This window comes from Manis javanica, chromosome 7 (genome assembly GCF_040802235.1).
Source record: "Manis javanica isolate MJ-LG chromosome 7, MJ_LKY, whole genome shotgun sequence".
Taxonomy (NCBI): Eukaryota; Metazoa; Chordata; class Mammalia; order Pholidota; family Manidae; genus Manis; species Manis javanica.
The window spans coordinates 1,880,851-1,906,312 of NC_133162.1; the positions used below are offsets into that span (position 1 = coordinate 1,880,851).

General features: G+C 52.3%; 1 protein-coding gene across 1 annotated transcript in view; it reads left to right on the top strand.

Moving 5' to 3' along the window:
• TCERG1L (transcription elongation regulator 1 like) overlaps positions 1–25,462 on the top strand; it is a 173,031-nt gene that overhangs the window by 92,071 nt on the left and 55,498 nt on the right. Inside the window, exon 5 of the mRNA XM_037010956.2 lies at positions 24,018–24,109. Coding sequence (XP_036866851.2) covers positions 24,018–24,109 — 92 coding nt within the window. The remainder of the gene's footprint in view (positions 1–24,017; positions 24,110–25,462) is intronic.

Here is a 25,462-nt window from a genome sequence, read left to right on the forward strand (position 1 = left end):
TAAGTGAAGCAGCAATCTGGCTTTTCAGCAGTGGGTTTACAGAGACGTGAATGAAGCTGAAGCCCAGAGGCCCCTCGCCTTCAGGCTCCTTCCAAGACCCTGGTGAGCTCTGGGCATGGGGCTCACCGTTCAGACGATCGTGTGTGTGTGTAAAATCTGCAGAGGGGTGGACTGTGACCCATGAAGGCCACTGTGTGTGCCTCCCATCCGTGTCTCGCCGCGGCCGCCCCCTGCTGGGGTGGGGGTTCACGGGCACGCAGAATCCAGCCGGGCAAGCGCAGTTGGGGCTTGTTTAGTTCAGCAAGCACAGTGGGGCGCTTCTCCCTGCCCCCTTCCAGCAAGGAGAGGCAGTTGTGCCAGGGGGCATGACTATCACGTTGCCTCCCTCTGCTCACGGCCCATGTCATGAAATGAAGACGTGGGGCCAGAGGTGCTGTCCTGCAGCCCCGGCACCGGGAGAGCATGGGGGTGGGTGCTGGTCACCTGGGGACCAGCCTGGAAGCTGCTGGGGGGCAAATTCTTCCAGTCATTGGGTGTGTGAAACTGTAAGACGGATTCATTGCACAACAGCTAGTCAGACCCGAGTTCTCTCCCGTCCGAACACACTGCATCCACAGCACATATGATGACAGCGCGGCATGCGTGGCTGTGGCTTCCTGTGGTGATCCCGCAGGGCCACAGCCTGGTTCGCCGAAGTGCCTCTACCGCCGGGAGAGACCACGGCAGTGCCACACCCAGCGAGCGCGTGTGCAGACATCGTCGGGTGTGGCAGCTGGAAACACACAGAGCGGTCAGCAGCACCCCAGGAAAGCTGCAGCCTCTACCTGTGCTGTGAGCCATGCCCTGATGGCACTGAGTCCTCACACCCACAGGTGTGCGACGGGCAGCCGCCCAAAAATGTAGGAGCAGAAAAGGGCTTGAGAGAGAGGGGAGGCCACTGATGTGAACGCTGCATCATTCTTTTTCTGGGTTTTGTGATATTTGAAATTCTGTCTCAGTTTTCAGAATACATGCAGTTTCTTTCCTCATTCTGAGTTAAGGTTCACATTTGTGTCTAATTTCATTTTCGTGTTTTTCGGTCACTCTTCCTCATGAGGGTCCCTCGACTGTGTCAGCCCAGGTGTGGCGCTCGGCTGTCAGGCAGCCCTCTGCCCCAGCCCGTCGCAGTCGGGCAGACGAGGACCTAGGTGAGATGCCGCCTCGGCTTCACAGCCGTAGGCTCCAGGACCAGGCTTTGGAAATTTCTTTTCTGCCTCCCTTTGCATTTTATTCCCTCACAGACCTGCAGGTTGCCTCATTTAGGTCAGAGGGCACGGAGTCAGGTCCCTGACAGGCACCGCAGTGAGAAGTGCCTGTCCAGAAAGGGGCAGAGGTGAGGGGGAGTCTACCAGCTCGGCTGTGCCTCCTGTCGGCAGCCCCTCCTCTTGTGCTCCCCTGGAGCGGCCCCTCTTTTGCTGCCAGGTCCCCAGTCCTTCCTCCCTCTCTTTAGGACCAGGTCAGGGCCCCCTCTAAGTACCCCATTCCCTAAAAAGTTCTTTCTGTTCTCTTCATGGTGCTCGTATCAACAAATCCACCAGGAGGTGAATGGCTGCTAGCCTGCGGTAGTAGTCGACCCCTTACGCTTTTTGTGTTTAGAATGTTTATTGATTCCACTCAATTGCTTGATGGTGCCCTGCCTCTAAGTCTGTGGGGGTGAAAGCTCGGGACCTTCAGGAGCCTGGTCCTTCCCAGCCAGAAGCGCGGAGGTGACCCCTGCACACCCCAGCTGTCTCCAGGGAACCCACGGTCCCAGGTGTGGGCCCTCCAACCCAGGGCTTCCCAGGTAGGGCTTGTCATCCTCCTTGGAGGGGTGCATGCTTGCCCCCTCTGCAGTCACAGAGGATGATGCACAAACCCAGCCACTGCCTCTGGCTCAAGGAAGACAGTGATGGTAAGAGGCTTTGAGGGGTTGGTGACCAGAGGGTGCTCCCCCCCTAGGCTTCAGATGGCACAGGGCCTGTAAAGTCCCACTTCCTCTGGCTGAAGGCAGATCCCCACCTGCTATGGCAGATGGACACACTTTATACAGTGAGTGGAAATCACTTTTTCTCTAACACGGGACACCACGGCTGGGTGAGGGATGTAGCCCCCAAACGAGCGTCCAGTGGCTGGGCCATCGGGGCTGGAACCGCTGCACCCCAGGGATCCACCCGGGACTGGTCATGGACTTTGTTTATTATTAATTCATATTGTATCCTGAGCATCTCATCAATTTCGTCACATCCATTAATTTTATCCATTATTTTCCCCTTCATGTTTTCATCCCCTGCAATGTATGTGCCAGGAATGTTGGCACTTCACCAGTTGCTACCCCCATGGGGTGACAAAAATAGGGCATGCCTGGTGGTCAGAGTGGCAGTCTGCCAGTATGCCTTCATGCATGCTCCCTGAGTGCCAGTGTGCCAGGCTCTGGGGATGGGCTTGTGCCACGTGATGTGGTTCTCCAGGAAGCCCCTGGTGCTGAGACCATAGCCCAGGCAGGTGTGTCGCAGGAGCTGGAGAGCAGGGGGACAACGGAGGCATCCCGGGCTGAGAGAGGAGCCGAGCTGGCAGGGGGGCACGTGCGGGACTTGGCCTGGCGGGGGGAGCTGTCAGGACGGCCCTGGAGAGAGTGTCTAGAAAAAAGCCAGCATTCCCAGAAGGAATTCCTGGCATTAACCAACCTTGAAAATCAGGGATTTCCTTTTTTCAATTTCAGTTTGATTTCATGGTGAGGGGGCCTTTCCCGTCCCTGAGCCAAGATGTGTGTCCGAAGACAAGAGCGGACCGGCTGTGACTCGGGCTTACTGGTCACAACTCCGGGTCCTGGGCGTGTTTGCAAATGTGACAGATGAAAGTAGTCACCTCTGCTCCCTGTGTTTGCCAGAGCAAGTCCCAGGCGTGTTGGAACCTGAAACAGCCTGGGCCTTGGGACAAGGGCAGAGCCTGCAGACACCAGGGGTCGGCTCTCCAGGGTCCTGCCGCTGCCAGGGACCCCAGTAAGCAGACGGCGGAAACGTTGGAGGGTTGGACTTAGTAACACAGGTTATCAGCAGCAAATTTTACTGTCAGTTTCCATGTTTCCATTGTTCTTTGATCTGTGTGCACATACACATGCAGAAACATGGTCAACATGTAAATGTGTGCATGTATGTCCAGGCATAGACTCAAATCCCTACAGGCGCTTGGTGTATGATAAAGAAGGTATATCAAATCAAGGAGTAAAATGGATTTTTAGGGTGACAGTGTTGAGGAAAGAGGGAAGCCACCTGGTGAAATAGGGAGGTGTACCCATGCTCACACCTCGTCCTGGATAAAGTCCACAGTGACATGGGAAACGGAGCCGTGATGCTTCTGGGCGAACTCGGGGAGAGTTGTGAGGTACTTTCGGGGTGAGCTCTAAAAGAAGGGTGGAATTGACCCCTTACAAATACAAATTTGGGCATAGAAACCTTGATCACAATGCAGATCACAAGGACAGTAGCGTGTTGCCTGCCGTCCTCACCTAGCCAGAGGGGCCCTGGAAGGCCCGAAATTCCGGATCCAGAAGGAAAGTGAGCAAAGGCCGGAGTGTGTGGCTTCTGGGGGAGGGGACACAGCGCAGTTTTTTTCCGTCTGGGGAAAGGTGCTCTGATGTGACCATGATGAGTAATGTATTTGCCTTCTCCACACGTGGGCTCCAGCGGCAGGGAGCTCCATCTTGTGAACTTGTCCAGGCTGGTAACAGTGCCTGGCGCATAGTAGGTTCTTCATAAGCATTCCTTGAATGGAGGGACAAGTGGTGATGTGACCACTAAGACACACATTTTCACCTCTCAGTTTGGCACAGGCCAAGCTTGGTGCCTCACTGTGGGCCAGGATGCAGGAAGCCAGGCACCCCACGTCGAGAGGCGTGTTCAGTAATTAAAATAAAAAGAGGGGTTAGTTTGGCAGCATTACCACAGTCACAAAGATGCGCTGCCGCTGACCCAGCCACACCCCCATCGGTAGCCCCTTCCGGGGAGCCCCCTGGGCGCTGAGGGAACACGTGCAGGACTGCCTGCTGCAGGAGGTCCTGTAACAGCAAAAGCCCAGGAAAGCATCTGTGTCCACCCGTACTGGAGAGGGGCTTTTACAGAAGTACTGGTCACCCATACAGTGGATATTGTGAGTCATTAAAAAGGACGATGCGTTCTCTCTTTACCTGGATTTCAAAGACATATTATTAGATTTTTTTAAAAGGCACAAAGCAAATATATACTGTAGTTATTTTGTGTACAGAAAAATAGAAAGCATAGGTACTCATATATGTACCCATATTGCATAAAATATCAAAGGAATTCACAGAAGACAGTGGTACATTCATTAATCCCAAGGGGAGTCGTGTTTAGATTTGTGGAAGGAGTGTCTAAGAGTGGGGAGAAATGTTTGGCATTATATCCATCTGTATTTTTAAAAATTTGCTATTTTATCTATTAACAATAGCTGTATTATCTATTAACATTTAAATTGATGTAAAAAGAAATGTGTGGAGGCATGGCTCACATTTATGTTTAACTTAACATATGCAAAAAATACAAAACTATTGAAGCATTTATGTGAAAGTCTTTTAAATTTTCTATAACTGTCCTGAATTAATGTTAATTATGTGCCCATTATGAATGCAGGATTAATTGAAATATAGAAATACAGCTTTGTTTTTGCAAGACTTATTGGACGTTGGGGCTCTGTGCACGTAAAATTGTTTTTGTGTGTATTTGCCTTACATCTCAGTTCATTTCTGTCTGACCGTGGCCTGTGTATTTCCAGGGTGGATAAAGTAATTGTGCAGGCAAGAGGGATCTTTTATCTCCCTGTAAAAACTTTGAAACCCATTTTCTAGGTGCTCTGCCTGGAAGCCAGCAGTACACACTCATTTTTATTGTGTTCCATTGTATCAGGCAGTACTTTGATTCCCACTATTCCAACTCATAAACCTTGCCGTCGATGAAACTAATTGCATCAGAAACGGGCAGGGAACTTCACAAGCATTCACAACACATAAATAACACCACCAATTAAATGCCAGGACAGCGAAGCCCTCCATCTTCTTGTCAAAAGCCATGTGCTCGTGGCTGTAATTGCACCAGAGGCAGGCGATGGTGTGTCGGCCTGGCACCCACTTCCGAGTGTTCTGGGGACAGAATGAAGCAGAAGCTGTCTTTCAGGAGGGAAAGAGCATCTTAGGGTTCAGAGCGTGCATTTAACTCACTACCAAACCGATCCCATCCCTGTAGGAGAGGAAGTCGGGAAGCGGCGGGATCGGGGTTGTGGGAGCACTTAGTGCTGCGCAGGGTGCCCTGCTCCCAGGAGATGAGCTGATCCTTTCCTCCTGTTTGCCTGTTCACCCAGAGCGTCAGGACCGAGCACTTTGTGGGGGCACTCTGCGTGGGGGTCCCTCCCTCTTCAGGGCTGTTGTGTGGCTGGTGGGTAGTGGGGAGGCCTGCAGGACTGTGGGAAATTCAGGGCCTACTGGGGAGCAAGGAGGCGCCACTGCTTACGAAGAGCAGATGGTTTCAGCTTGGGTTTCCCACTGTGGTCTTAAGGCCCAAGGGCAAGAGAGACTGGCAGCTGCGTCCTTGCAGACCTGCCCTGCTAAAAGCGCAGGGCAGGAATAGAGTGGACCAGGATGGGTCAGTCCTGAACAAGGCCACCGGCTTGAGCGTCGGCAGAGCAGAGCACCAGCCTGGGTGCTCCTTTTGGGCTCCTTAATGAAGGGAGGGCCCGGGGAGCTCTGGACCAGCTGGGACCTGGGCTCGGGTCGCACGGTGCTAGCCAACACCAGCCATTCATGCAATCACTCCTGGGTTCTTCAGACCCTCCTGCAGTGGGAGCTGGGTGGGAGGGAGGGTGAGGGTGGCATTGACCGAGTCCCTTCTATCGCCAAGGGCACTGTCTTCTGTGTCTTCTGTGTCTGGAGACTGTCCTCCGTCTGGCCTTCGGCCTGTGCTTCTCTGTCGCCCCTGGAGCCATGGGTCAGCTCTGGCGGACTTGCCTGGTTGCAGCTGGCCAGAGCGGAGTGTTGGAGGGCAGTGAGGGGAGGACCACTGTAGGTGCAGGAGAGCTCACCGAGAGCTTGGTGGTGTGGCTGAGAGATCAGAGAGCAAGGCGCTGCGCCCCCAGATGCGGCTCTCATCCCCAGCCTCTGACTTTTCAAAGCCGTTGCATTGACACCACCTTGTGTTAGGCTGGCAGCCATTCCATGGGATAAACAGAGGCATCATCTTTACCCCTGTGAGACTGATGAGGAAAAGCAAAACCAGCTAGCAAGTAACAGAAGTGCTGAGGGTGGCTTAGTGGTGTGTGCATCGCCCAGTGCAGAGTGGCAGACCCGGTCTAGAACCTTCCACACCACAGCCCTTCTGCCCGTCATCAAACCAGTGCATGAGGACAGGGGTCTTCCTATCAGCCACACATAGTCGTTGCAGCCTGTCTTTATCCTTACGTGGGAAAGTCCACTTTCTTTTCCTTTTTGGAACTTTCTGGATCAATGCTCATTCCTGGAGCTCCAAAGTGTCTCCTTGAGGTGTCCACCCCTCTCTAGCCATGGAACCTGAAGCCCATGTGTCTGGAGCCTCAGAAATCCTCCCCTGTCGTTCTTGGTTCCTCTGAGCTTCCTGTTAGTTGGAGATTAAACTTCCTTGATTAATTCTCTCGGTGTTTCTTACCTTTTCTCGTTATTGCTGGGGTGAAATTCACATACCATAAAGCTAACCATCTTAGAATGAACAATTCAGCAGTATTTAGTGAGTTCTCAGTGCACTAAGAAAAGCCCTGCTGCTGTTCATCAGTCACTCCCTGTTCCTCCGCAGCCCCACGCCACCGCCAGTCTGTCGTGTCTCAGGGTTTACCTAAGCCGGATATACCACGTAAATGAAATCATGTAATAGGGGACCTTTGGGTCTCGCTTCTTTCCCTTACATACTGTTTTCAAGGTTCGTCCGTGTTGGAGCAGGTATCAGTACTTCATTCTTAGTTATGGCTGACTAGTGTTCCATCATGTGTGTATACCACATTTTGTTTATCCAACCACCACCGATAGACATCTGTGATGTTTCCACCTTTTGGTTATTACGAATAGCGCTGCTCTATTTGCCTGCACATTTTTATTGAGTACCTATTTTCCATTCTTTGAATAATACTTTTGAGTGGAATCACTAGGTCTTATGTTAATTCTGTATTTAACTTTTTGAGGAGCCACCAAACCATTTTCCACAGTAGCTGCACCATTTTACATTCCCACCAGCATTCCAGTTTCTCCACATCCTTGCCAACACTTATTTCCTGTTTTCTCTTTTATTGAAACCATCCTACTGGCATGAAGTGATCTCTAGTTGTGGCTTTGGTGTGATACCACCAAATGGAAAGTGAGGTCACTGAGCACTAAGTGTGGCTGATAGGAAAACCCCTGTCTTCATGCATATGGTTTGGTGACGGGATAAGGGCTGTGGTGCAGAAGGTGCTAGACCGGGTCCGCCACTCTGCACTGGGCACATCGCATGCAGCACTGAGCCACCCTCAGCATTTCTGTCGCTTGCTGTTTGGTTTTGCTTCTCCTCATCAGCCTCACAGGGGTAAAGACCTCTGTACCCCATGGAATGGCTGCTGGCCTAACACAAGGTGGTGTCATTTTCCCTGGTAACCAATGACGTTGAACATTTCTCCATTTACTTGTTGGCCATTTGTGTGTCTTCTTTGGAGAAATGCCTATTCAAGTCCTCTGCTCACCTTTTAATTGGGTTGTTTGTCTTTTTCTTGTTCATTTGTAAGAGTTCTTCATACATTCTGGAGACTGAACCCTGATCAGACACATGATCTGGAAATGTTTTCTCTCATCTTAGGTCATCTCTTCATTTTCTTGATGTTGCTTATTAAATGCCCAGAAGTTGTTAATTTTAGTGAAGTGCAGTATATTTTCTTTTGTTGCTCATGCTTTTGGCATCATATTTAAGAATCCACTGCCAAATCTGAGGTCATATCTCCCTCTTTTTAAAACTATATTACAGTCTTCTTTATTTAGAGGTATTTGATATTGTCTTTCAAGACTGTATTCATTTTTGTTTTTTTTTTTCTATTTGGATTACATATAGGTATAAATTAGGAAGAAAGAGTTGAGAAATATAAAAACATAAGTATGTATAAATATAATAGGGATATATATTTTTTCCTACAGCTTATTTTTGTTAACTAGTTGTTATTTTTTGGTAGTGCTTGTTCTTGTTTCACGGATATAGTGCCTTTGTAAACCCCCTTGAGGACACTATGTAGGACATGGACAGCCCCTGGCTGGAATGTTTTGTGCCTTCTTCCCTGTTATGTGAGGCCCGCTGTCACTCACTGACCCGTGTCCCCCATTTGACCTTGTTCTCTCCTTCTGTGGACTTGCTCAGGCACCTGGCAGGCCTGGACTGCCCATTCCCACTGTAGATCAGGCGGTGGGAGAGGAAGCTCTGACTGGTCTCTGTGTTTCCATGCAGAGCCTCAGAGACAGATTTTATCTGAGGTTGGATGCCCTGGGAACTAGCCATCCCACTGGTAGTGGGATCCTTAAATGACTGGCATGAGGGTTTTGCTCTGGAAAGGAAACCCCACACCAGCTGCCTTGGCTCCAGCCAAAAATAGTGACCAGCTTTGTGTTCATTGGCTGATTGGTTCCTCCCTTGTTTGATTGCTTTGCACATGGGAGGGGGAGATTGACAAGGCCACTATGTCTTCTAGTAGATAGCTGTTCATTCATTTGTGTATACATTCAGTCAGCCATCCAACATTCATTAAGCATCTATGTTGTGTCAGTCACACAGTTGATTTAAAGTAGATTTACAGCTGAAAAGGCATGGTTTCTGTTTTCAGGGAGCTCTCAGATATGAAATGAGTCATTTAAATGTGATAAGCTAGAATGGAAATATGAATAACGTGATCAAACACAGAGGACAATGAGGTCTCATCTCTGTGCAGCAGTCTGTGGGCAGCCTCTGCAGAGGAAGGGGGCATTGGCCATCTGTGTGAAGGGGAAGGACTTCGTCAGGCAGAAATAGAAGCCAATTCTAGGAGATAGAACTCCCCAGTGCAGAGAGACAAAGGAACAGAGAGTGTGGTGAGCTGGATAGAAGAGCCCACAGCTCAGCTGGACCAGATGCAGAGAGAAAGAACGGTCCACAAGGTGGGGAAGTGACTTTGGCCAAAAGGCTTAGTTGATCCCCGTTGGATGCCACTGCCTATGTAGGCCCATGATGGACAAAATGCTGAAGACATGGCTCTTGCCTCCAAGGAGTTCATCTGCCCAAAAGGAGAGAGGCACCAGCCAAAAATTTCGGTACCATCTGTAGAGAAGTGAGATACGGACAGGTGGAGGGCAGAGAGAGGGTACTCTGTCCGATGCGGAGAGTCATGGGCAGCGCCCCCGAGGGCATGAACCTGGGCTCCGTTTGAGGGAAGGGTGGGAGGCTGTTCCACGCAGGGCAGGTCCATAAAACCACCTCATGTGCTTGTTCTGGGGAGGGCGGCAGGGTTCAGGTGGTGGAGACCCCGAGGAGGAGGGGATGGGGTCGGTTCTGTCCTGCAGAGGGAGAGGCGGCACTGAAGGGCGTGAGGTCCGATTTCAGATTTGCAGTAGAAGTACTGGCTTATGGACCAGAAGTTCTGATTCCAGAGGGGACCCATGTGGTAATCAGCCTAATAGAACTGGGAAAAGGTGTTCCAGGACAAGAACCTTCATTTGAGTATTTATGAAATAAGGGTCTCTTAACCAGATGCTTCATGGAAAGTGTAGGATTGATTATCTTTAATTTTTCGTATCTTTCAAAGAAATTCAGGTTCCTTGGAAAACTAACCCAAAGCAAGCCTCCATCTCCAGTAGTAACAACCAGAGTACACAGAACACAGCTGCGTGGGGTGTCCTCGCCCTCCCTGTTTGAGAAAACGCGCCCGCCCTTACCATAAAAATGCATCCTGGTGTGCCGGGAAGGGCTGGCCTGCCTATGGCCTCAGAAGCGGGGTCGTTCTTTCTGGGGATGGGCCGTCTACTTTGATGCCAAACCAAATTGGATTGTGTGGGCTGGCATCCCAAACCAACACGTGAGCCGAGCACTGTTTTTTTTATCCCTTAGCGCACAGACCGGCAGCACCAAGCCTGTGTTTATTAAAGGTCATGATTGCCTTAAACCAATTAAAGCCATTTGTGTCCAGTGACTAGAGTAACCTCTCTTCGGAAAATGAAGAAAATAACTGAAAGAAGTTGGTTTAGAAAAAAAAAGTCTGAGTTAATTCCATCAGTCAAGATGAAAAAGAAGCTTACGATTAATTACATCTAAATGTAAAAGTCCACAAGGTGAGGACTGCATTTTCATATAGATTAGTCTGCAAAAAGTCGGAGCTAGAGAAAACTAACCTACTGATGCCACAGGGCAGGCACACGTCAGTCAAACACACACGGGTTGGTGTAGTTCTTTTAATCATGACTGTAAGAAACACAAGTACATGCATTGGGCATACACCCTGGTAAGTATCTGTTCATTTAAATCATGTAAATGGGTCCAGTTAGGATGAATTTATTACACAACGTGATTTATATCTAAGGGAATTTTTAATAACAGATGCTTATTCCTTTTAAATAATATCCCTAATGAGGCCCTACTGGTGCTAGGCCCCCAGCCGGGTGTAGGCGACAGAAAGACCCCAAACGAGGCTCCGGGCGTCTTGCATCTCTAGGCTGGTAACTCCCTGAATGTGCGTTTCCCTCTTTGCTTTACAAGGACAGACAATACAAGCTGCATTTTTTAAGAGGCACGAGAAAAATCTTGAGGCTTTTTTCTCCTGTGTTACTTGCATGGGAGACTCTGGGACCTGTGATGGGGTTTCGAATGCTCATCAGGGCGACTCAGTTTGGAGCATGGAAGCACACACATGTGCACAGAGGTGCCCTCAGATTCACTGCGGGTCGGACGGTTTTGACCTCTGCGTCCTCATGTGCAGCTGCATTTTAACGTGAGCAGTGATGCTTGAGAGGAACGAGTGGTCTTTCCCAAATATATCTGAAAGGAACTGTCAAATGTTTCCCTTACAATTTTCATGATAGAACAATTCCTACTACAATTTTTAGAAGACCCGGCTAGGTGAGCACCTGCATTTGGCAAAGGAAATCACTGGACCCGGGGGAGCCGAGTTTGCACATGTAGGAAGGGAAGCACAGGGAGCCCTTCTGCTCCTGACCCACTTCTGCCCCATCCTGGGCAGACCCCGCACAGCGGATGAGGCCACGGGGTGGTTTTGCCCCCATACCTGCTGGAATCCCCTGGCGTGGGCATCTGCCTTGGCAGACGCTGTATGCAGCGCTGTAAGCTGGGCGTCTTGTCCATGGCCGGAATCTCCATGTGCTGTGCCCATGTCCCTCCAGGAGTTGTCTGTGGAAACCCGCCTCAGTGTGATAGTGTCTGAGCCTTCGGGAGGCAGTTAGGTGTAGATGAGGTCCTGCGGGTGGCCCTGTGATGGGATGGGATCGGTGCCCCCACACTGAGAGGCACCCGAGTTCCCTCTCTGCTGCGCGGCTGCAGAAGACCCAGGAAGGGGGCTGTCGCCAGAGCCCCATGTGCCGGCACCTTGGTGTGGCACTTCGAGCCTCTGGCATCGTGAGGAACAGATGCTGCTGTGTAAGCCGCCTGGGCTCTCCTGCGGCAGCCTGAGCAGGGCAGCTGTTTCTCTCTTGTTCGGTTGGGAACGTCCAAACTGTGGCAAGCGCTTGTCCCAGCAGGAGAGGAAACCTGTCCCTGCTTCCTTTGAGCTGCTTTGGCTGGTATGATAATTAAGTTGACATAAGACAGATTAACAGGAGAAAAACATTTAATTTCATTCATACTGGAGCCCACAAAGACAGGACAGGCTCCGGCCAGCTGCGGAGTGGAGGCTTACGTGTCATCCTGAGCTCAGGAGACCTGGGGTTTCAAAGGGGAGGAAGACGCTTCTTGGAAAGGTGGGAAGAGTAGAGGTTTGGTAAAGAAATGTTTGCTGTGCTGTGTGGAGAAGTCCTTCTTACTAAAAAGACACTCTTCCTGACACAGGCTCCCTGCTTAAATTCTTTGGGGGTGATTAAGGGGGAGGGAAAACGTCTGCTTGAGTCTGTTGGGCCTTAATCATCTTACCCTGAAAATAGGCACATTCAGGGGCAGCCTACCCAAACCCCATCTTCCCCACACATCAAGGTGGTAAGTGGCCGAGCTGGGTTTTGATGCCCAGGCCTGTCTGATCCAAACCGCAGCCTCTGTGCTGAACCCCACGGGGTGGAGGCCATTGTCCCACCACCCCTGATGCCTCGTCTTCCAGACCAGGTGAAGGGAGAAGGCTGGTCCCTAAGGGAGCCCCTAAAGTTCCCAGGCCGTGGGCTCCACTCTGGGAAGTCCTGCCTGGCCGGAGAGCTGAGAGCATGTCCCCACCAGAAGGACCTAGGTGGTGGTGGGGGATCCCCGACTCTGGGCTGCTGGTTCAGTTCCATGCAGGCAGTGTCGGGGGGAGGCTGTGCCCTTCCTGGCCTGCACCCCAGGGTCCCATCATGAGTCACAGGAATGCTGCCCACGGGGACTCCTGAATACCGGAGACCCAGGCACACAACTGCCTTCAGGGCGGTGGGTGCCCCTCAACCGCGATCGCCCTTCCAGGCACAGGGGGCCCCTGCGCCTCCTTCTACATCACACACGCTTTAGTGTGGAATCCCGCTTTTAAAAAAATGTCCTAGTTGATAAAGTTTAATGATATAATTTGGAGTGTGAATATGCTTAATCATGTGTTTCTCTTCCATGTATAACTGAAAGGTACTTTGAGGATGTTTTAAAATCTGAAGCTATGGGTACTCATACTAAGATATCTAGTGTTAAACAGTGTTTGAACTCCAAGACAGCAACTGAATTTTAGCATTGTCAGTGCACCTAAGAATATTACAGGCCCATCTGGAGATTCCTTTTCTTCTGTGAAATAACAACAGTAACTGTAGATGGTGGTCTTGAAAAAAATCTCTAGTCTGAAAATAAAATGTCACTTTTATTATATATATAAACACCCTATAATATACTATATATGCGGTGTATGTATATCATGCATGACAGTAACATCTCATATGACATTTTTCCAGTTTCTGCTGTTCCCTGTAATTTCCAGACAGGGAACATGGGGGCGACTGGTCTTAGCTGGCCCTGAATGCCCTTGGCTTCTGTCTCTGGTCCCAACTTCCAGGACCTGTCCCTGGCACATGGGGTCAGAGGTCGCGGAGAGCTCAGCTCTGCGCCACAGCACCTGGTGTTCCCCGTCTCCGTGTGGCACTCCTGTCCCCTGGCCCCAGCCCCTTCCCATTCTGTGGGGTCTCGGTTGAATGTCCCGCGGCCTCTCCGCATACCCACTGTGCGTGCGAGTCGCCTCCCGGCTGCAGAGGGCCTGTCTGTCCTCACCCAGACACGGCGTGGCCTGGCCCCTCACTGCCCGCGAGACTGAAGCCCACGCTGGCCTCAGACGCACCTTCCTGTTCCCTCTGGTCCTGTTGCGTCTCGCACGGGCTCGGAGGAGGGCGGTGCTTGGCAGATACTTTTGAACAAAAAATGAAGAATCGGTTGTAGCCTCTTGTCTTTGGGGAGGACTGTCGTCACCAGGCACAGGGCCAAGAATGCAGGTTTTCCGAACCTGCTGGTCCCTGCCTGTCGCCGGGCCGGAAGCAGCTGCCGGGGAGCCAAGGTGCGTGGGCCTCAAGTCCCCCCAGAAGGACGGCGCAGCTGGCGATTGACAGAGACAGTCAGCAATGCGTGCAAAGTTTCTGTGACGTGAAGCCTTATTTCAGGTTCTGTGTTCTTGATATTGATGACAGATGAACAAAATTTTCATGAATGTCAACACCAAAATCAAATAAGTTGTGGCCCTTTGGAGTGTACAGGGGAGTTCTGTCTGCTGATTCTGTTATTTGACTTGATAGAAGAGATGGCTGTCAAGTGGGAACCTGATCATGGAGCTGGGGGCCTGTGAACTGAGGGGGACGCTTCAGGCGGGTCTTGGTGTCCAGGACACAGTGTGGGCAGGTGCAGAGGCTGCCTGTGCCGTGAGCTTTCCCCAGAGTCCCTCAGTGCCCCCAGATGAAGGTGCCTGTGCACCGGGGGTCCTGCCCCAGGGGTTAAGGAGTCCGCCTTCTCAAGTAAGGCCCCGAAGCCCATCAGCCTTTAGGTGGCTCTTTTCCTGCCCTCTGACGACCACTCTGATGTCATGAGATGCTCATTATCACATTTATTGAAGCCAGCTGATGGGAACAGGAGACCATCCAACTGCATTACCCTTTTTCAGAACCACTTCAGGGGCCCAGGCCAACCAGCTTCCCCATTCCTGCATCTTCCTAGGAAAAACTCCGCTGAGCTGCTGGGACCCTCTCCCCAGCCACCACCCTGTTTTAAATTCATAATCCTCCTAAAGGAAGACGGTGGTTCATGGTGCAAAGCCCAAGCAGCTTCCTCAGGAGCCTCCTCTGGGGAGACACCAGCTACCAGGCAGAGTTTTCAGGGGCCCAAGGACAGACCAACCCCTCATGCAAGGTCTGCACCCGGGGCAGAGGCTCAGGCTGAGAGCTCCTAGGGCTTTGCACTTGACCCTGCCAAGTAAGACCCCCAGTCCTCGTGACTTCAGGCTGTTGTGGAAGCAGCTGTTAAAGCCATGAGGGGGTACAGGCAGAGGGCTGGGTGGCTAGCTTTTGGGGGTACAAGCATCATTAAAGACTAAAAAGAATGGGTGTGTGTGTCCTGAAGTCAGAGTTTACATAGGTCATGTAGGCTGGCATCAGTGTGGAATTATGTTCCCAGAGCTTTCCCTGCAGCCATTCACCTGTCTGTTGCCTGACGTTTGCCCAGAGCCCCAGGAGCAAATGCCAGCTGTGGCCTCAGAGGGTTTGCAGAAAGCTGGGGCTGCGCACACCCTGCTCCCTGACATGGCACAGAAGTGACGGTCTGAGCCAGAGGAGATGACAAAGTGCCTTTGGTCTCAGAAGAGGGTGGCCTACCACTGGGTGAGAGAAGATGACACGCTTTGGGGCAGTTGTCAAAGATGCTGTCCGTGTTTTGAAAGCAGTGCTAGTATATATAGTTTTGATAATAGAGACTTCATTTTTATGTCACCTTTAGGAAACTTCACAATACTGACATTTTGCGTGTTCAGTTTTACTTATGTATTTCAGCTTTTAGTCCATTCTTTGCTGAAATGTGTGGACCAGAGAGTGAACTGAGCAGTGGCTCTGTGGGCAGCGACCTTATCTTCTCTGACTGCCAAGAGACCATCATCATAGCACTGGTGTCTGTGTTGCGGGGGGAGGAGCCACGTCCTGCCCCCCTCCTGGTGGGTGGGCACTGGAGCCCCTGATGCCAGCTTGAGTCACCAGGGTAACTGCCATGACAAGCTGGGCCAGGACTCCCACAACAGCCAGGTTGGTGAGACAAGCATGAGCGCTGAGCCCCGAGCAGGGTGGTGGGCTTGCTCTGCCACGCTCGCTGCCCTGGGAGGCGGCTGCTGCCTAGGTGACAGCGTGGGCCTGGGAGATGGAGGCAAGCTTGCTGGAAAAGAAGGAATGCTGCGTTTTTGCAGCTCATTCTGCCCAAGCCAGAGGGCAGCGTCCTGAATGATGGTCTGCGCGTTTATAGGCTCTCTCTCCCTCCTCCCTGCCTGTCTCCACCTCCACCCACACCTCCGTGTCCATCTCCATCTCCATCTGTGTGCCTCCCTTTTCCTGGTCCAGGATTGAGGGGAAGTTCTACCTAGTTCACCACACAACAGTGCTCAGAATAGTTCACATTTCTTGTGGGAACTGTGTCTCTTTTGCCTTTAATGCCCCTACTTTTGGATAGTAATTAAAACTTGGACATATTTTTTGAAATTGCATGGTACTCATCTGTAGCTCATTCATTCATTCATTGGACATGTTTCCTGAGATCAGACAGATGGACTGGGGAGCCGGCCCTACTGATGACCCTAGACACATGCCCTGCATAGTGGCCGACTCCTCTGGGCACGGCCCAGGGTGGGCCGCGGTGCCCTGATGACTTTGGAGCAGCTCCTGGGCAGGGCAGTGCTGGAGCCAGGTTCCAGCAGACCCAGACTGCCTACTGCACTGGACGCCACATCAGGCAGGGCAGCACTGTGTCCTCTTCTCTGCGTCTGCGGAGAAGGAGGGGTGGGCACCGTTGCCATGGTGCTCAGACCCCACTGCGCGCCACATGATTTCCTGCATCTCCACCCTGATGCTGTCACTCCTCAGAAGCCAGTCTTTGTCTCTTCATCAAAGAACTGGAGAGCTTCACTTCTAGAGCCATCCAGGAACATGAGCCATCATCTCCACAGGCCATCTGTCCAATGGTGACATCAGATCCCTGTGAAGTCAAACAGGACAGCTGCATGATCAGAGGATCTTGCATGGGACGGGGGATGGAGACACGCTCATGTGGTGTAGGCACCTGGTGGGGTGGAGTGGCTTTGTAGGCATGGAGCCGTGTTACGGGTGGGGCCACACTTTGGGGTGGGTGAGCCTAGTACAGAGCTGTGACTTGTGAAGGAGGCCGAGCCCACGTCCCCTAATATGAGTGCTCTAAAACTCTTTGTACCTGCAAGGAGAAATCCAGCATGTTACAAATGGGCAGAAAATGAATTTTCTCTGCATCTTGGCAACTCTGTGAAACCACTACCCATGAGACATTCAAGAGGACTTGGGAATAAATGCTTTGCCGTTTATGTGGAAATCATCCTCAGTTATAGTGGGTTCACAAAGGCCTTAGATCTCACTGGCCAGCCTAGCAGGAGGTGGGTGAGGGCTGAGGGCAAGGCGGGCCTGAGCTTCAGGATCTGGTTCTGGAGCCCCAGGCCCCATCACGGGACCCTTGTGACCTCAGACCCCCTGCGACACACGAGGTCCTGGCCCCAGATGCTCTGCTGGCCCACTGGGCAGGGCTGGAAAATGTGGACACCACTGCCAGGCGATCATCTTGTCTTCTGAAGCCCATGAGGGCCTCCTGAGAAAATGGGCAAAGGCCGCTGCCGCCAGGATTCCTGCCTTTCTTGCTTGTTTGATCTAATGTGGTTCTCAGCTGATGACAGGCAGCTCTGTAACTGGGTGGGGGGTGGGAGTGGCTGCGTCCTGTAACTGGGGGGGGGGGGGGTGGCGGCTCTGTTCTGTAACTATGGGGGTGGGGGTAGGGGGTGGCTCCGTCCTGTACCTGGGGGGCAGGAGGGAGGCTGCATCCTGTACCTGGGGCGGGGGGGGGGGGTGGTGGTGGTTGCATGCTGTAACTTGGAGGGGGGTGGGGAGGGTGACTCCACCCTGTAACTGGATGGGGGAGGGGACAGCTCTTTCCTGTAACTGTAGAGGGGGGCAACTCTGTCCTGTAACGGGGGATGGGGGGTGGGGAGCCGCTCTGTCCTGTACCTGGGGCTGGGGGTGGGGTGGGGGTGGGGGGCGGCTCCGCCCTGTACCTGCTGGGGTGGTCCATCATCGCCCCCTGCAGCCGGAGGTCACAGTCCCAGGTGTCTGGTTACTTGGGCTCGCAGCCTTGCATTCCCGGCTGTGTCAGCCACTGCCTGGTAACGTGCAGGGAGACCCCAGCCTCCGGGTCCCCTGGTGAGAGGAGGGGATGGGAGAACCTAATCCCAGTGGCTGCCCACCTCTGCTGCCTCCGTGCCAGGCCGTCTTACTGCCTGGTTTCCCTGTATCTGGGGGAAGTCTGCACCAGGAAGGGAGGTTTTTTAGGATTTGCCTCCCCCTCCCCCCGCAGGCCTTGAGCTGGGCATCGAGCACCCAGGGCAGCTGTTCAGCATTGCCCGTTTTCTGCAGAATCCTCACCAGCAGGACCTTGTGGGTGGTGGTGAGCTGTCACAGGGTGGCTGTGGAGTCTGAGCTCCCGGGAGGACGACTTGAAGGAAAGCGATTAAAGGCACATCCTTCCTGGCTGCAGCCGCGCCTCCCGAGCACTGCCGGCTCAAGGCCTCCTTGCCCAGGGTTCTCCTGTCCCCTTGTCTCCGGCTGCAGGCCCTGCATCTCTCCTGCTTCTGTCGGTTCCCTGGGCCGGCAGCTCCTGTTCACTTACTGCTTGGCTGGCTGTGGATCTGGACTCCGGCCACTTTCCAAGGGACCACGTCTCCTTGTTGATCTCTAGTTCTGTCCGGCGAGGCCGACTGCGAAGGTCAGTGTCCTCTCCAAGCCTCGCTCGGAGTCCTGCACAAGGCCCAAGTGCGTCATCTTTATTATCTTAAACATACATTGCATTTCCCCCTTATTTTATTATCAAATCTTTCAAGCAATCCAGCGCTGCTTAAAGTGACAAATAATTCCAGCCCTGCCTAGTGGTTTATTTTGTAGCCTAGGAAGCGCCCCACCTTGTCTTCTTCTTACGTGTGCAGTGAGGTGATTGTTCCTGCTTTTCCTGAGCATCAGAATCATTTTACAATGGTGCTTATGGGGAGACAGTATGTGAGATTAAAATACATTTATTATTCTCCTCAAGACATTTCTGTAAGTGGAGGATACATTATTTGTTCTTGGAGGAGGTGGAAACATGTATATATGGAAATGGAGCCACAAGATTGTGGCAAGCACAGAAAATGGAGCCCCTGACACCTGGGGGTGCCCTCTACCACCCACATGTCCCACATGCGCCACTCCAGGAAGGATGGTCACTGGGGAGAGACATCTGTTTTCAGGCATGGTTCTCCTGCAGTGACCTGTCGAGCTGGTCTCACTGTTTCCATCTGGCTGGCTGAGGGCAGTGTGCACATGTCCGGTGGTCCATAACAGCCAGAGAACTCAAGTTGTCCCTGCTCGCCTCCAACCTCACAGGCACCCCGGGAAGTCATTGTCGGGGCCATGTAGTAGGTGCTGTGGCTCAGGCTCCCTTCAGTTCACAAGGAGGTTTCCCACCTAATTACAAATTCATAGGAGCAGGTTCGTCCCAAAGGAACAATCCATCAGAAGTTCCTGTTGTCTTCCAGAACAGACGAGGCTAAGCATCTGTGGATAAAGTGAAGGTTCCTGTGCCCGGGATTCTCACCTGGCCCTGGTTGACTAGCTCACTACACAGGTGTGGGCAATACATCATTAATGACTATATAAAAGAGCTCCACCCGGTGCTCTGGGCGACCCATGGCTGCACGGCTGCAGGAGAGCAGAGGCTGGAGTGGTGGCAGCGCCAAGGACAGGGACTGAGAGGCCTGGAGGCCGAGACGGGCTTGCTGCGTGCGGACTCGCTCTGAGTGGGCGAGACTCTCGTGCCTCACCTGCCACCATGGGAGTAAACTTGGGAATGACCCTTTCACCCCACTAATATCCTGCTGTCATTTCTTTGGTCACATTGAATCCATAGTGAGCTTGTCCGGGGCTGACACCCACTGGCAGGACAGCATCTCTCTTCAGCTCTCCTCCGCGGGGCTGATCCATTTCCAGTTAGACCTTCCTCCCAACAGCAAATGAGAAGGCACCCTCACGGCTCTCCTGGACCGCTGCCTTCTCTTTCCCTGGGATATACCCCAGTTCCAGGTGGCCTGTTAACTTTCAGAATCCCAGGCCTGGAAGAAACTTAGGAGCCTATTTTGTTGTATAAATGAGGAAACCAAGAACAAGAAAGGCCAGTATTTATTGCATTAAAATTAGATTGACTGTCAGAATCACCCTTTGAATTAGGAGATGTGGACATACTTCTCATGACTTTTTGATGAGTTGGGCAGTTTCAACTTGTCTGCAGTTCTTCATTTTAATAATTTAAAAACAATTTGTTGAATGTTTAAAAAAAAACACCTCCTGGTACTTTATTCAATATAAGTAGCCTTTGCTAAAGCTAGGGTGCATGATTCCTGCAAGACCTTGCTGTCCCTGGCTGTCCCTTGCTGTTGTATTCAGCTGTCTTTGATCTGTGCCCTGATACCAGATAATGAAAGATACCTTTGAATCTCCATGTTTCCGGGACTCTAAGGGAACAGGTGGCTTAGATTTGAACTAACGACCAAGAAGAAATGTGCCGGGAAGCTGGCCAGGGACCTAACCTCTGATTGGTAGGAACAAGCCAACCTCTCGTCTTTCAGGGATGGACACAAGGTGGATTGATTGCTAAGCTGTAAGAGCCAAGTCTTGCCAACAGAAGGTGCGTGGTTTTCTTTCCCCACTTCTTTTGAGGGGATAAGTTATCACCTCTGTTCACCTTCTGAGGGCTTTTGCTGTGTATCTCCCTGGTCACCCTCGCCAATTCCTGCAGCATTTTGAGAGAAGCAGCTACCCAGCTGCCCACATCACTCTCCCCCAGTAAGTAAATGCACGTCCGCTGGGGACGCAGATGCGGCGATTTTCCACCCAGATGCCTTTCCTCCTTCCAGACTTCTCTGAGACTATTCCAGCCCCCCCAGTCGCTCAGCCCTGCCAGGGGGGAATCAAACCAAGGCCCTTTGAGAGCACTTCAGATCGCAGAGTCGGACTTGATCAATAGATGAATTACACTGAAAGATGATGCCATTCTGCCTTTCTCAGAGGTGGATGTAGATCACAAGTGGCCAGAAGTGCTTAGCGCCGGTAGTCTTATAACTTGTTGATTCTCCTCCATAAACTAGTTCTCTTTGATACTCAAGGGAATATTTTACAACAACATCATTGGAGTTTGTGGAGAGGCCCAAAGCAAAGAGCACTTAAGCACATCAGAGTGGCCCCCAGAAGTGGTCCACAGACAGCCATAGAGTAAGCACTTCCGTGGCCGAACGGCTGAGAGACGGACCCCCAGACAGGAGCCAGAGCCGAAGGTGCACCCGCACGGCCACCCCCCGCCAAGGTGGCTGCAGGGCGGGTGCCAGCTGGCGAGGAGTCTGTGTAGGGCGCCAGGCACAGACTCTTGTCAGAGGTTCTGCGGGAGGCACATCTGTGCTGAGGCGCTTCAGCGTGATCATTGGAAGCATCTCGAAGCACACAAGCAATGCAAAGCCATTTATCTCAAAGCCAGATTTGAAGGGCTAGTTTTTACAAAGATCAACTGCTTACCATTAAAGATTTTAATATGTTTTCTCAAGATAACAAGGGAATAACACTCTGCTCTCATTTGATAGTAACTGTGAGCACGCGGCTTGCTGCAGTTTTCCTAACACATTTTTTTAACAACCAATGTTATTTGCACACGCTGAGCAGAGGGCAGTTCGCATTTCTGTCAGTGGTTGCTGAGTATTTTGCATGGAGCCACTGTGCTGAAATGGGGTTTTTTCATGTGGAGGCACAGCACAGCCTCGCTCTTTCCCTGTACAGCCCACTGAGCCCCAGATGGGACCTGCGCTAAACAGCTTTAGCTCACATGTGCACAGGAAAAGCCATCCGGGCATTTTTAGCCACATGATGCGTCTTAGTTCAGTACTTAAATATGTGGAGTGCAGGGTCATAACCAAAATGTCCAATTTTGTTCAAAGTTGAAATTTTTCTGCCCCCTTTCCCTGGGCCTGCTCTGGGCTCAGTCTCTACAGGGAGACAGAGAGGGCGGTCTTGGTGCACTTTCATTCTCTGGCCTTCCCCCTCCTTCAGCAGGGGAACAGGGACCCACCAAGGCCCTGCCTGGCAGCTCTGGGACCCTCCCTCACTGCAGTCCCCAGACGGAGGTGGCTGCTGTAGTGGCCTCTGCAGACACCCACCTCTGTCTCCTTCGGGGTCCCCATGACACCTTGGCCCTGAGGCCCACACATCCCTCTGGGTGTCCTGCTGCCCACACAGACTTCATGCCAAGCCTGCTCCAAGCACTGTGGCCTCTCCGCATCTTTCTCCCAGGGTGGCAGCTGGGAGAAGGGCTGGTGGCCCCGGGGCCGCTTCCCAGATGCCCCCTGGGCGGACCTGCTCCCGTCCCCCACATTTTTGGTGGGGGGCTGGATCTCTGGGCTGGGTGAAGCCGGGCAGAGCTCCTCGGGTCCAGCACCCTGTTACTCACATGGGCTCCCTGGGATGCATGGCCTCGGGGCAGAGCCACTGAAAGTCTGTCACTGGCCCCATCTCTCACTTGCTGTTGGTTTGTTTCACCAGGGGAAGAAAATGCCATTACTGAGGCTACTGGGTGTTCGGACCATGGGGTCTCCACCTCACAGAGGGTCTCTGTGGAGTAAAGGGGAGTGAGCATGGTCAGGGGTGGCTTTGATGCTGATGTCACTGAGCTGGGCGTTGTTAACTGGGGACAGGCTCCCAGGTAGCACGAGACACCGAGGGCAGTGGTCATGTGTTCTCAGGAGAGCCCGCACGGGACACCTGGTGACCGAGCCACATGGCCACTTCTCCATCTGTTCGAGCAGTGCTTCTGTTTCTCCTTGTGTCATGAGGCAAAGGGCCGTTTTCCTAGATCATTTCCTGCTACAAGCTGCTCTCTGACAGGGCTGCACTGACCGCTAACCCAGCGTGCAGGGTGAGAAATGCCAGTGGGTGGACGGTCCTACATGGACCAGTGCAGAGAACTTGGGGTCTGCTTTTTACTCTTGCCAAGAAATGGGCTCTGAGAGCAGTTCTCTCAGGGCTCTAGGGACGTGGTCGCAGCTGCTCAGCTCAGCGCCGTGAGCAGTGGTAGAATGTCGTGTGCCCTGGAGGTCAGAATTTGGCTTTATGACTTGGGCTTGGTTATACAGTTCAGTGAAAAGTTGATGGCCTGTCCCCTGGCTGATCTGGAAATAGACCTGCATCTGGCCTGGCCAGGCCCCAGGCATGTCTCTCAGTGGTGGTCTACACTGGCTGGCCTTGGGGGCAGGGACCATGCTTGGTCTGTGCCATCAGCCTGAACTAAGGGCTCCTCCAACTGCCTGGAGCCGGCAGACCAGGATGCCCTTGAGAGTGACAGGGAGTGGCCAGTGCACCCCACTGTGGTCACAGCAACCTCTGTCCATCTATCCATGCACATGACAGATGTAGGGGAGGGGTGGAAGCTGGTGGCCATGCCCTTCTGCCTCATGCAGGCACAGCACCTGTGAGGATGGCATGCCTGGTCCCCAAGGTGGTGCTCCCCTGTCAAGTGCAGTTGTTGACCAGGCATCTCCGAGTGAGGTGCATCCCCACGGGGCCTCTGAGGTGGGCTGCCCTGTGGGCTCGACCCAGCTCTGCAGCCACAGGGTTCCAGCTGCAGGTACACACACACATGTAAAGCTGTACTAATCGCTCCCCCTTCCTCCCTTCCGCTTGGAAGGATCTACCCCAGGGCCTTCCTAAACTGCCAGGCAGATGGGACCCCCGGGTCAAGCAGTTCTGCTTTCTTTCAGAGGGTCCTGACCTTCACGCCTGAGACCAATTCCAGGGTGAATCTCCCTGTTTGTCAGGCTGGTGTGTAGTTAGATTGCTTAAGGCTTCTTTTCATTCTTTGTAGTAAGACTGGTGAATCTTGCTGTCTTTCACTGCACCTGTTTACTATTTGAACGTTTGAGAGCAATGTGGACATTTTAAAATGTGGACCTGAGCTTTGTTTGCCTATCAGGAATCCACATTTCTGACATTCCACCTCCCTCCTCCCAAACAGCCACCTTCCCAAATGCTGCCTAGACTGGCCCATGGCAAAGCCAGCGCCCACTTTAGTGGTGAGTGACCAGTGGAAACCGAAGGTCTCATCAGCTTGGACCCCAGCTGTCCCCCTGTCAGGATCAGGGCCAAGGGTGGCCCATCACGGCCACCAGCCATCGAAGCCCAAGGACACCTGGTTCTGCTGGCCCATGTGCTTGTCAGAAAGTCTGGGTCCCATCACCCACAGCCCCGTGGCCTGGCCCACGAGGCATGGCCACTGGTGCTGTGGATGCCGCTGTGCTCAGTCATGGAGGGCTGGCCAGGGGAGGCCTGTCACTGGAGGGACTTTGTCATGAGACCACAGTCAGCGAGCTTGACACAGCCTTTCCTCAGCTGCACAGCTCGTGCCAGACACTCGAATTTTCAAGGCCACTTTTTGTCCTTGTTTACATTTTTCCAAACTGATGTGACAAATGGAGTGCTAATGACAACTGTTTTGGTCCAACAGATAAAAGCAGAGAGCGTAGCCGAGCGCCCTGCCCTCCATCCCTGATGTTACACGCGGAGAGGAAGAGCCCGGCCGGGGCTGGAGAAGACAAGGTCGGTCCGGCACTCGCAGCCTGTGTTTTAAAGATGCGAAACCCCAGGTTGGGAGGACTAGGAGCCCCCGTGACCCTTGCAGCCATTTCCCATGCGGCTCCTTGGTAGCCCTTTGTGGTCCGTTCTGTGAAACACCCCAGTCTGGCAAGGTGGTTGCAGACCACTGGGAAGAAGGTGTCAGGGGCCTTGATCAGCACAGCCAGCCTTCCCTTGGGCTCTGTCCAGAGGCACGTGGGTGGTGACCCTGGCCCCCACACTTGAGAAGGACAGAGTGCACGCAGGGCAGCCAGGCTGCAGGCAGACCCCCCGAGGCAAGGCCAGCCCCTCATGGGGATTTCTCCACCATGCCTAGGCTTTTTCCTAACGCCTTCTAATCTGAGGCTCTTCTCTGCCTGTTTGCCAAATGGCATTTTAAGGACCAACCATTAATGTTTGGCACACTTACCTACTATGAATAACCCAAGGGCGTAGCTTTTATTGCTACATTTGAAAGTCCCAAGGACCCTTAATCTGCTCTGATCTGCAGGCCTCGGGTGGGCGGCCCAGTGCCCCGTTGGCGCTCCCCTCACCTCACTCCCGTGCGTCTGCAGAATGCCACGTGCCCACTGGTTTTTGTACCAGCCTCCATCAGCCACAGTCCCCAGGGCCCTCAGGGGTGGGTCGCCCTCTTCCTCACCATTGCTGAATGCGTACAGACGACACACGACTGTGCAAATTGAGCTTGTGCTCATGGATGCAGTATTTCTCTGTAAGGGATTCACACCCGCGCCAGAATCACAGTTATTAAACAGATTCTTTTGAGTGCCTCAGCCACTTTCTTCATCACTGAACTCCGTGAGTCTAATTCACTTTTATTACTTTAGCGTGAAAGGGAAGCTTTATGCCATGATTAGCCATTTTTACCGCCAACAGGAAATCATAAGCTGCGTGTGCCACATGGAGATGACACTGGTAATTAGCCGCAGAGAAACCCAGCCCCGCCAACTTAAATGTCGGTCCCCATCACAGGTCCCGTCCTGCCGTATCTACTTGAGTAATTAGCTGGGGTGATCTGTTCCTCGCAGGCCCCTCGTTGGGTATCTGTTGTTCAATTAGCTTTGTAATGAAAACCTCCCTCATTTTTCTAATTGGATTAGTAATATAAACTCTGGTCTCAGTATTTTTTAGTACAACTGTTTCCCAATACTCCATTATGCTAATTATTTATCCTGACCTTTTATTCACACAGGAAGGAAATTTTCTAATTCCCAGAAATTCTAAAACAGATTATTCTTAAACTTAATAACTTATGGATGATTATATATAAATTACATAGCATTTACTTAATGTAATTATCTGTCACAGAGAAGACGG